At 43.3% G+C, this 13,113-nt stretch overlaps 1 protein-coding gene across 4 annotated transcripts in view; it reads left to right on the plus strand.

Moving 5' to 3' along the window:
* The window catches only part of cd99l2 (CD99 molecule-like 2), a 227,591-nt gene that overhangs the window by 142,010 nt on the left and 72,468 nt on the right, over positions 1 to 13,113 (plus strand). For all 4 annotated transcript variants that reach the window (XM_073057826.1, XM_073057825.1, XM_073057823.1 and 1 more), the window contains exon 3: positions 3,810 to 3,851. In XM_073057826.1, coding sequence (XP_072913927.1) covers positions 3,810 to 3,851 — 42 coding nt within the window. The remainder of the gene's footprint in view (positions 1 to 3,809; positions 3,852 to 13,113) is intronic.

A 13,113-nucleotide genomic window follows, 5' to 3' on the forward strand; every position in this document is an offset into this window, starting at 1 on the left:
TTTTTTGCGTGTCGGGAGTCTGATGTTTTGTTTGAACGGGTTCTTTGTAGTATGGCTGTCTGCAAGAAGGCGAATACTGCATACATACCTTGATAATAAATGTTCTTTGAATCTTTGTATCAGTTTCTACTACCACTGGGAGTGCATTTCATGGATGTACTGCTCTGTGTCAAAAACTACCTCGGACATGGCCCTATACTTTCCCCAATCACCATAAAATGATGTTCCTTTCTATTATCCATTTCCACCCTGCGGGGAAAGGTCTCTGGCTGTCCACTCGATCCAGGCCTCTTATGCTGTACCATCTTTTGTACTTGTAGGAACAGACAGGTTGTTGATTTAACATATCGACTGGAAGGTGGTGCTGTTGCCTCCCAGTGACTTGCACTTTCGACCTTCCACCTTAGAGGCTGCTAGGGTAGGCTATCAACTACGACACAGATGGTGAGGCAGTTAAGGAAAATAGGTGTCTTCAAAAGTAAATTAGAAGAGAGAAAAAGGGGATAGAAATGATGGAAAGCAGGGATGAGGCAGATGAAACGGGAAGGAACTGTGGTATGCCTGACATGTGCCTTCATTTCACTGATTCCATTACCCTTTATTCTAGATAATTTTTTCGATCTTACTGCCTCAACCAGAATAAGAGCCGATATCATAAAGGGCAACAAATGCCATCAAACTATACAACGAAAGAACAGACAAGTGAACAAAGAGGAAAGAGAGAGCACTCGAACGATGCTTGTGCCCATTCTTAACTTTTAGAACATAGAAACATTACAGCATAGTACCGACCCTTTGGCCCGCAATGCTCTGCTGACCTTTTAATCTACTCTTAAGAACGATATAACCTTCCCTCCCACATAGACTTTCTTTCTTTAGCCAGTGAATAATAAATATGTGGAAGTCATTGTCACAGATGGCTGTGGAGGCCAAGACGTTGAGTATATTGAAATTGGAGGTTGATAGGTTTTGATTAGTAAGGGTGTCAAAGGTTATAGGCAGAAGGCAGGAGAATGAGGTTGAGATGGAATGTAAATCAGCCATAATTGAGTGGCGAAGCAGGCTCGATGGGCTTAATCCTGTACTTTTGCCTTATGGTCTTTTCACTAGCTTCCTGGGTCTGATCGTTGAAATGCTACAGAATTCTTTCCCCTAACTACAGAATCAAAAACCCTGTTCAAGGTGCCAGAGAGCTACGTGCATAGTTAAGCTCCAAAAACATGAAGCGATTTCTCTGCTTTGGGGATTTTCCACTCCCTCCAGATGCAGGTCTCCTAATGAAATGTCGACCATTCCCCTCCCTCCACAGTTGCTGCCCGACCCCCTGAGTACCTCTGGCAGTTTGTTTTTCACTACAGAATCCAGCATCTGCCATCTCTTGTACCTCTATTGGTTTTATTGTTAGTTACCAGTCTCCACCTTGTGGCAGTAACTCCAAAACCTGCTGAACTAGCTTTCACAGGCAACCTTGGATTATATGTGTGTATATATAGGCGGAATTGAGGAATGCTTTAATTTTAAATAAGATCACTCAAGTCCTCAATACGCGCCGATAAATACTTTGATATTGTTGCTCAGTATATCTAAAATGACCACGCTTTTAATTTGTATGAAATCAATCTCCACAGGACCACCATTGTAAGGTATCTTGGCCAGAATTTACCTTGGTGCCAACAGAGGTGTATTAAGTGGTTACTGATTGCTGTGCCAACATCTGTTTTTAATTCCAAATCACCCTACAGTGGGCACAAAATTGCTCTTTAATAATGTCACTACCTGGGTTGGCTCTCTTGGAACACACATTGCAGCAGATTGCATGAAGGAGGTTCCTCGGAAGTCACGTAGGAGGCGTAGATCTTGTAATGATAGCCCTTTTAATTTTTAAAAAATTTTTAATTCCAAGATACAGCATGATAACAGGACCCACCATCCCAAGGAGTCCGCACCACCCAATTACACCCATGTGACCAAATAACCCACCACGTCTTTGTAATGTGGGAGGGAACCGGAGCACCCAGAGGAAACCAACACGGTCACGGGAAGAACGTGCAAACTCCTTACAGACAGCAGCCGGAGTTGAACCCCGGTCATTGGTGCTGTAAAGCGATGTGCTAACTGCTACGCTACCCTGCCATGCATTAGATGTTCAAAACAATTTTTAAAAAGGCAACCAACACACACTATTGTAAGGAGAACAAAGAAAAGAACACAAAAAAAAAAGTTTTGGTCATCTTATGCTGAAAAAAAGTAGCTCACTAGAGAAATAAAACACATTCCCGTGATAAGAGGTGGCCTATGAAATAGCCAGATTCAGTGGCGTGACACAGGCTACGAAGAAACTTCTCGAAAAATACAGAGTCAGCTTTACTGCACTCACTGAAAATTCACTGAAAAATTACACACAGGTGATTATATAAAAAGTCAAACACAGGATACTTCAATTACAATAAAAATACAATGAAAATAACAATTCCACACTCTAGTCCCAGAGCTCACAGCTGGGATGCTGGGGAGAAGGTACCAGAGGTGTGGGGCGGAATGCCATGGATTGGGAGCTGGGGTTGGCCTGAGGATCAGCAGCCGAGGATTAGTGATAGTGGGAGACGGGGCTGCTTTATTGCTGGTCATCTTTGAGGGTCTGTCAGTTGAGGTGTTTGAGATTGGGCAGCTGAGGAGGGAGGGGAGTGTAATGTTTGTGCGTGTGTGTGTGTGTGTGTGTGTGGTGGGCAAACCAGAGTAATGTCAGTTTATGGAACTGGAAAAAACAGAAGCGCCTTGTGAGGGTGAGGTGGTAGGTGGGGTTGGCAGACGGGTGGAATTTGAGTGCTGTGTGACTGGATAGTGAGGGAGGAGCTCACCAAAGCAGTGATCGTGAACTTGTGTTATCCTGAGACAAGAAAGGGTGGAATCTAGAACATGACATCACAGTACAGGCCCCTTGGTTCATGGCGTTGTGCCGACCTTTTAACCTACTCCAAATCAATCTAACCCTTCCCTCCTACATAACCCTTCATTTGCCTATCATCCCTGTGCCTATTTAAGAGTTTCTTAAATATCCATGGTACATTGGGAATCAGCAGCACTGTCTTTTGCTTGATATGTTAAATGAACTTCCTATTATCAGTTCTCACAAGTATAAAACATCAAATTGACAGCCAGAGACATGTTCCCAGGGCGGAAATGGCTAATACAAGATGGCATAATTGCAATGTGTTTGGAGGAAGGATCAATCTAACCCTTCTCTCCCATATAGGCCTCCATTTTTCTATCATTCATGTGCCTACCTAAGAGTTTCTCAAAAGGTCCTAATGTATCTGCCTCCACCACCATCCATTCCACACCTGTATGATTCTCTGTGTATAGAACTTACCTTTGACATTCCCTGTATAATAGGGGTGCCCAACCTGGTGTCCACAAACCCCTCAGTTAATGGTAGGGGTCCATGGCATAAAAAAATTCTGGGAAGTACTGCTCTATACTTCCATCCAGTCACCCCAAAATTATGCCTCCTGGCTTAGCCATTTCCACCTTGGGAAAAAGTCTCTAGCTGTCCACTCAGTGTGTGCCTCTTAGCATCTTGCACTCAGCATTTCTCTTTTAAAAACTGGTATCTGAACAGTGACTTCTCTGAAGGACATGTAGCTTTGGCTGGAAGTTGTTCAGGTGGGAAATGAATGTAACTCTAGCACAACCCATGAACCATTCTGTGCTGCAGGTGAATGTCACTGCTAATGGATGATAACAGTCATGTTCATCTTGTTATGATGCAATGCTTTCCACAAAACTAACACAGTTTATTTTCTCAACAGCTCCTGCGAAACCTCGCAACCCTTCAGGTGGAGCAGGCACTGGTAAGTACTTCACCCGTAATACATATTTTAATACCTAAGGAAGTGAAAAAGTCATAAAATTGAAATTATATTCATATGTTCAAATGCATGTAAGCACCGGGGTGCAATGAAAAACTTGCTCACTGCAGCGTTACAGGCACATAACATTAGAGACACGAGAAAAATATAAATTTAAATAACATTATACCAGAAGGGATACAATTAGAACAAAGAAACAAAGCCCATTGCGGCAAAAAGTGGCCATAGTTTTGCTGTACAGAGGGAATGATTAAGGTTGTGCCCCGTTGGTTCAAGAACCAAATGATTGAAGGGAAGTTCTTGGACCTGGTGGTGTGGGATTCAGGCTTCTGGTCCTCCTTTGCGATGGTAGCTACAAAAAGATGGCATGAATGGAAGGATTCTTTGATGGATGTTGCCTTAGACCAGGGGTTCCCAAACTTTTTATATGCCATGGACCCCTACCATTAACCAAGGGGTCTGCGGACTCCAGGCTGGGAATCCTTGCCTTAGACCATAAGATAGAGGAGCATAATTAAACCATATGGTCCATCAAGCCTGCTTCACCATTCCATGATGGCTGATTTATTATCCCTCACACCCGCATTCCTGATAATATTTGACACCCTTGCTAATCAAAAACCTATCATCCACCATCTTATATCTGTTATGATGTGGCAACAATGAATATAGAATTGAGACAGGTATTTTATAAACAAAACATTTATTAAACACTGCTCAATAAAAATGAAAAGTAAACAAATGACTAACTTAACCAGAAGTTAACTGCTGTATGGCAACTCGAATAGTTCTTAAAACGATAAATGCGAACACAGTTCTTGAAGCGATAAATGCACAAGTCCAAATGATTTACACAGTCAATTAGGAGAGACTTTCCTGAAGTAACGAATTCCTCGACGACGTGATGTTACTGCTGATCACAGCTGAAATATGCCTTGCCCGAAGGAATTACGACAAAGGAAATAAAAATGGCTTAAAGGAACTGACCTTCCTTGGCGAATAACACTGCGCCCAGCCCTTTCTGCTTTCACAATGCAGGTGCTATCTCGTATGCAGGTTACTACTTCCTTACAGTGGTTACAGTCCTTTTATTAAATGCTCACAACAAACCAATAATAGTAAACCACAGCAGGTAGCTAACTCTCACTCTACTGTAAGTAAGGAGGAAAGAATGAACGAAGAACTGGACAAAGAGCCTCGCCTCGTACTTCAATCACAGGACCAGAAGTCGGATCCCGTTGGCCAAGGCTGAGTACAGGATTAGAGGGCTGTACCGGTGTGTTGGTGGGTGGGGGGAGAGGGAGGAATGGGGCTTGTTTTGCTGTAGGTGGTTCGTTGCTAGCTGTGTCTGTGTTACTTTGCCCGGCACTATGGGCATGTTATGTTGGCACCAGAATGGGTGGCGGCACTCGCGGGCTGCCCCCAGCACTTCCCTAGGTGTGTTGGTTGTTGACGCAAATGGCGTATTTTACTGTTTGTCTTTGTGTACCTAAGACGTAGGAATCGGGGAGTGTGCGATAAATAAATCTGCATCTGAATCTTGATATTGAAGATGAGTTCAACTGGATAGCTGAGGAAATTCTTTTGTTGAGGACAGCCTTTGAGACAATAAAGACATCTTTGATTTACTTGTGTTGCCATGACGTCCCAAGCTTACAGACAAAGAAAGTACAAGAATACAGGACCAACTGTACCTCACATTACTGAGAATCCACTGAGCATTTACTCACAAACCAGTGATTATGCAAACACACTAGCAAGCATAAAGAAAGTCAAACTACAAGTAAAATAGTGATTTAAACCCTAATATAACTGATATAAGATGAAGGCGAGAAATTGTGCAGATACTGGAAATCCAAAGCAACACATACAAAATGGTGGAGGAACTCGGCAGGAGGTGCTGTTGTCGTAGAGTGCACTGACTTTTGCCTTGCTGACTGCAGAAGGCAACTCTCAGACACATCCTTATATCTGCCCCTGGAAAAGGGCCACACTCCGGATCGTCAGAAAACTGTATCCAACTCGATAACTGTCCTCATCAGCTCCGGAGTACTCCCATCCACTGCCACCAAACTTATAGTTATCTTCCAAGAGGAAATCTGCTGATGCCGGAAATCCAAGCAACCCTCACCAAATGCTGGAGGCCAGGCAGCATCTATGGAAAAGAGTAAACAGTCGATGTTTCCGGCCGAGACCCTTCATCAGTCCTGAGGTCATAGACTTTGGAAGGAAAAATGAAAGGGCAGATTATTATTTAACTGGTTAAAAAAAAAAAAATTTCAGCATGCTGCAGAGGGACTTGGGAGTGCTTGTGCATGAATCACAAGAGGCTGGTTTGCAGGTGCAGCAGGGTATTGAGATGGCAAATGCAATGTTGGCCTTTATTGCTAGAGGGATTGAATTTAAGAGCAGGGAGGTTTTGCCACAACTGTACAGGGTACTTGGGAGGCTGCACCTGGAGTACTGCATACAGTTCTAGCCTCCATACTTGAGGAAGAATATACTGGCTTCGGAGGCTGTGCAGAGGCGAGGGGATTCCAGAGATGAGGGGATTAGACTGTGAGGAGAGATTGAGTCGCCTGGGAGTGTACTCACTGGAATTCAGAAGAATAAGAGGAGATTTTATAGAAGCATCTAAAATTATGAAAGGGATAGATAAGATAGAGGCAGGAAAGTTGTTTCCACTGGTAGGTGAGAGAAGAACTAGGGGACGTAGCCTCAAGATTCAGGGGAGTAGATTTAGGACGGAGATGAGGAGGAAGTGCTTTTCCCAGAGAGTGGTGAATCTGTGGAATTCTCTGCCCAATGAAGCAATGGAGGCTACCTCAGTAAATACATTTAAGACGAGCTTGGATAGATTCTTGCTTAGTAGGGAATGAAGGGTTATGGGGGAAAGGCAGGTAGGTGGAGACGAGTCCATGGCTAGATCAGGCATGATCTTATTGAATGGCAGAGCAGGCTCGACAGGCCAGATGGCCGATTCCTGCTCCTATTTCTTAGCCTCTTACATATTCCATCTGGGTAGCCTCCAACCTGATGGCATGAATATAGATTCTATCCCCCTCTCTGGCCTTTTAACCCTTCCCACCCTGCTATCTCTTCCCTCTGGGTCTCCTCCGACTTTCCTTTCTCCTATGGTCCACTCTCCTCTCCTTTCAGATTCCTTCCCCTCCAGCCCTTTACCCTTCCTACCCACCTGGGACTCCACCTATCATCTTCTGGCTAGTCTCCTTCCCTTCCCCCCACCTTTTTATTTTGGCATCTTCCCCCTTCCGTTCCAGTCCTGAAGAAGGGACTCAGCCTGACATGTCAGCGTTTATTCATTTCCATGGATGTTGACTGACCTGCTAAGATATAAGATGAAGCTGCTTTAAACCCTTTAGCCGCAAAACATTTGATTTTTACAAGTTTTAATTCTGAACTGGGAAGTTGTAAAGAAAGGTGAGAGTCATGTGAGGTGCCAGGTGCTGCCATCAGTAAGTCATGGGCCAATCTGCTGAATCAGTAGTGATACTAGTTTTTGTGCAAATGCCTTTCGGAAGGCAGCAAGATTCAATCATCAATCAGATATCGATTAGCTTCCTTAAAGATCATACTTGTGCCGTTCTGAAAATTAGTGTCATTCTTTAGACCTTAGAAGAATGGGAGGAGATCTCATGAAAGCATATAAAACTTTTAAAGAGCTCAACAAGCCAACTGCAGAGAAGACTTTTCCTCTGACTGAGGAGCCTCAGAAGAGGGTGGATTAGATGCATAGGTTTGAGAAAAGGATACATTTCTTCACTTGAAAGGTGGATGGAATTCTCTCCTACAAATGCCCAAGGTTCGAAACAAAGATAAATCGATTTCTGGATATGAAGGGAATCGGGGGATATGTGGTGCAGAACGTTACTAAGAGAGAAGATCAGTTTATGTTTTGATGATTGGTGAAATGAGCTGTAGGGGCTGGGTAACACAAAATGCTTGGGGAGCTCAAAAGTTCGACAATTCAAAATAAATTTATTATCAAAGTACATACTCATTATTAACTTCTTAATTTGGACATAAAGTTCCAAAAGGTGTGGGGACCTTTTCTTGAATATTTTCATAATTCCCGTTTAGATTAAGGGTGCCTCCCTCCCTTTTTTTCTTTTGCATTTAAATCCCTTACTTCCAGCTTCTTACGGTTAAGATTTACGTTTTTTATTTTAATGTGTAAACGTAATATAGTTCAGGTAGTAGGCAATATACCTTTTTATAAATACAGCTCTGTGGTGATAGAGTTCTGTTTAACTTTTTTATATATTGTAAGGTTGACTTGGAGTTGGGTAGTGGGAGGGTGGGGTGGTAACTAACTTTATACGATTCTACTATGGGTGCTTTTCTTAATTGTTATGGACTGTACTTTTCATATGTTTGTTTTGCACTGTATAAACTTTTTTACTGTTTTTTTTTTGTTTTGTCACATTGTAGAAACTCATAAACAATTAATTTAAAAAATCAAAGTACATATATGCCACCCTGAGATGCATCTTCTTGTGGGCATACTCAGTAAATCCATAATAGAATAATAACCATGCTAGATCAGTGAAAGACTACATCAACTGGGTGCTAAAGACAACAAACTGAGCAAATACAAAAAGAAAGAAATAATACTAATAAATAAACAAATAAGCAATAAATATCGAGAACATGAGATGAAGGCTCCTTGATAGTGAGTATGTAGGTTCTGGGAACAGTTCAATGATGGAGCAAGTGAAATAGAGTGAAATTACCCCCACTGGTTCAAAGGTGTGATGTTTGAGGGGTAATTACTGTTCTTGAACCTGGTAGTGTGAGTCTGAGGCTCCTGTACCTTCTGACTCAGCAAGTCAGGCAGTATCTATGGTGCGGAATAAACAGTCGAAATTTTAGTCTGAGACCCTTCATTAGGATTGGAAGGGAAGGGGACCGAAGCCAGCCCCTACAATAAGGAGGTAGGGAGAAGGGAAGGAGTTCAAGCTGACAGGTGATATGTGTGAGTGAATGAGGGTGAAGGTGGGGGTGGGGGATGAAGCGGGAAGCTGGGAGCTGATGGGTGGAAGAGGTAAAGTGCTGAAGAAGATGGAATCTGATAGGAGAGGAGAGGGGAAAAAGGGAAGGAAACGGGGAGCCAGAAGGAGGTGATGGGCAGGTGAGCTGCAGAGAAGGGGCGAGATGGTAACCAGAATGGGGAATGGAAGAAGAGAGCAGAGGACAGGGGTGAGAACTTAATAGAAAAATTGATGTTTAATCCATCAGGTTGGAGGCTACCCAGACAGAATATGATGTGTCGGTCCTCCAATCGATTTTGGCCTCATCATGGCAGCAGTGGGGGCATGGATAGACATGTCAGAATGGGAATGGCCTCCACCCCCCCTTCCTTTCCAGTCCTGATGAAGGATCTTGGCCTGAAACATTATTCCTCTCTATAGATGATGCCTTTCAACCTGAGTTCCTCCAGCATTTTTTTGTGCATGTGTTTCTCGAGATTTACAACATCTCTTGTTTTAGAGATGTCAGGTATTTAATGTCAGCCAGGTAGTTGACTCCTGCTCCTAATTCTTATGTTCAACTGATCAGGTTATTTAAATCCAAATTACCAACCTGTCATAGTGTAAGACAAACTTGTGATCTTCATACTGGTCAACTCAACCCCACTGAGCCTACAGCTCAGAGTGTGGACTATTCTGTTCAGTCCTAACTACAAGGAGAAGCAGCCTTTAACTTTACAAAAAAAATGTCAGAAATCAAACTGCCTGGGTACTTTATTCAGAATCTTGCTCATTAAATGAAGCAATTTCTCCTGAGCTATCCGCACAATGTCAATTCTTGTGCGTTTCCACGCTGAGATTTGTGTTAATGGGGGAAATCAGTCCTATTTGGACAGACTTTCGTCTTATTTGCAACTGATTAAGAACTGAGTCTAGGGATTCCTCTGAAGAGACGTCTGTTTAAAGCTGAAATTTACACCCGCGGGATACATTCTTGATCAGTAGTATCAAGACTGCAGCTAACACACACTGTTTCCATTTTAGAATATTACTGTGCAACGTCACATGACAAGTTTCTGCTAACGCTAGTTATACAATTTTGCAATTCTACTTGATAAAAATCATTGTTTAAAGAAATCTGCAGGCTATTAATCAAAGTTAAAGGATGTTTTTTTCTTATGGCTAAAATTGAAGAGAATGTTCCACATTATTATACACAAAATGCTGGAGGAACTCAGCAAGTCAGGTAGTATCACTGGAAGGAAATAAGCAGTCTATGTTTCGGGCCGTGACCTTTCATCAGGACTGGAAAGGAAGGGGGAAGAAGCCCAAATAAAAAGATGGGGGGAGAGGAAGAATACAAACTGGAAAGTGATTGGTGAGACCAGGTTAGGGGGGATGTAGGTGGGTAAGGGAGGGGGGTGTAATGTGAGAAGCTGGGAGCTGATAGGCAGAAGAGGTAAAGGGCTGAAGAAGAAGAAATCTGATAGGAGAGGACAGTGGACCATGGGAGAAAGGGATGGAGGATAGGCACCAAAGGGAGGTGCAGGTAAGTGATGAGAGGAGAAGAGAAAAGAGGGGATCCAGAATGGGGGATAGAAAAAGAGAGAAGGGGATGGGGGAGAATTTACCAGAAATTAGAGAAATTGATGTTCCTGCCATCAAGTCGGAGTCTGCCCTGACAGAAAATGAGTTGTTGCCTCTTACAACTTGAGTGTGGCCCCATTGTGGCTGTAGAGAAGGCTATGGGCCGACGTTTCTGAGTGGAATTAAAATGGTTGGCCACCAGGAAATCCTGTGTGTTACAGACGGAGCAAAGGTGCTCCACATTATCTGTGCTTTGTCCAAATGGGGTAGAAGTTACTTCAGCTCATTGACAGCCCTGAAGTTGCAAAGCTGTATTCAACCAATCTGATCCTTTGTAAGACATTTATTGTCAGGAAAATTCCACTTACTGTAGGATCGCAGAAAAGCTATCCTGTGTGGTCATGTTAAACCTCACCACCCTATGAAACATTCCATCAAGATATGAAGACAATCTACCAGAGATATACTCAATACATCCAGGGGTGGACAGCTCTGGCAATATCACTCATGTCTTGTGAACATATTGAATATGTTTCTGCTGGGTCCCGACGAACTGGACCAGCGGCCAGCATGACAGCTAACCAATCAGAACAACGAGTCAGACCAATTCAAACGTGAGTGCTCGGCAGAAACAACGCTCAGCTGCACACTGAAGATGGCTCCTTGACTGGTGATGAAACGTTTGCAACCTAACCAACAGGCTCGGCAGCCAACCCAACCAATAAGTCGCCAAGCTACCAACCTTCTCTTTCATTTCATATTAAAGATATACTTTCAAGCACAAGATAATTGATTACGAGATGCAGGAGGAATTCAGTGGATCAGGTACCATCTATGGAGGAAAACGGTCTGTCGACAACTTGGGTCAAGACCCTTCATCCAGTCAGGAATTTACCTCCCCTCATTGTGTTTATGTGCATCGTCATGGCTATCCCTCAAGGTCAAGGATTATGGTCTTCATTCCATTTCCACAGAGCAAAGACGCCTGTGCATGTATTTGTTTAACGTGTGCTTGATGTTGCACTCCAAGAAGCACACGATACTTCACAAGTCAACCAACTGATTCCAGTGGCATGGAAACCACAATGATTGGAGCTGATGGATTTGTTGACGCCTTCATCCACCTTCACAGCCATTGAGTTTGAAGCAACTTAGTCCGCCTGTTCCACCATTGAGGTCTTGGTTAGATTGTTCTTTGTCAGGGACCTCACCGCCATGGGTGACCCTACCAGGAGCATAGCTCCAGACGGCATCGCTCTTGGGATCTCAGGACCACACAAGCTTCTCCACCACGACAAGGTGACAATCCACGGAGAATATTACATAGAAGAGTACAGCACAGGCCCTTCAGCCCACGATGATATGTCGAGGCTTTAACCTGCTCCAAGGTTATTCTAGCCCTTCCAACCCACATAATCCTTCATTTTTCTTTCATCCACGTGCCTATCTGAGAGTCTCGTAAAAGTCCCCAATGTACCAGCCTGTACCGCCATCCCTGTCAGTATGTTCCATGCACTTACATTCTCTGTATGAAATATTTACCTCTGACATTCCTCCAGTCATCTTAAAATCATGCCCTCTCAAATTAGCCATTGTCCCTTTGGGAGAAAGGTGCTGGCTGTCTAACCAACCCACGCAAAATGCACAAGAAACTCAGCAGGCCAGGCAGCATCTATGGAAAAGATTACAGTTGATGTTTCAGGCCGAGACCTGGCTGTCTACCCTATTCATACCTCCTTTCATTTTATGCACCTCTATCAAGTCATCTCCTCCTCACCAAGGAGAAAAGCCCTAACTCACTCAACCTTTCCTCATAAGGTGAGCTCTAATCCAACAGATAAATTTCTCCTGCACCCTCTCTAAAGCTTCCACATTTTTCCTATAATGAGGCAACCAGAACTTCTGTGCTTGTTGTAATCCTACATAACTCCCATCATTCTGCTGTGGAGGTTTTCCCACCTCAACCGCTCTGGCTCTTGAACCAGAGGGGATAACTTCACTCACCCCAGCACTGAACTGTCCCCACAACCTATGGACTCACTTTCAAGGACTCTTGGTCTCATGTTTTTGGTATTTATTGCTTATTTATTTATTTACTCTCTTGTATCAGCACAGTTTGCTGCCTTTGGCAAATTGGCTGTTTGTCCATCCTGTTGAGCACAGTCCTTCACTGATTCTATTGCGACTTTTAGATTTACTGAGTATGCCCGCAAGGAAATTAATCTCAGGATTGTACGTGATGACGTTTATGTACTTTGATAATAAATTTACTTGGAACTTCATGACATTGATTATCTCAGCCTGCTAAATGAAGTGCGTCTACTTTATTCTTGGTTGGTGCAACTGCAACGAAACCCAATTTCCCTCGGGATCAATAAAGTATGTCTGTCTGTCTGTGTCCGGAGTGTGTGAGGAGCTTCTCGTTGTGTCAGTATCACCCCTGCTTGGGACTGAAGAAACAATACATAGTAAACACACATCTCTTCAAGCAGAATGTTCTTACCACTGAGCAGCACGGGGACAATCTCCCGGGGCACTGGTTTGCCTATTTTAATGGTTGGAGTAACAGTAATTCATCCAGTTACTGCAGTTTTGAAAATAGAAGTTACAGAACATGGAGAAATAGTTTATTCCCTTTGAAGAAAACAGTTTTTTTCTTAAAAGAT

The sequence above is a fragment of the Hemitrygon akajei genome, chromosome 10 (assembly GCF_048418815.1).
Source record: "Hemitrygon akajei chromosome 10, sHemAka1.3, whole genome shotgun sequence".
NCBI lineage: Eukaryota > Metazoa > Chordata > Chondrichthyes > Myliobatiformes > Dasyatidae > Hemitrygon > Hemitrygon akajei.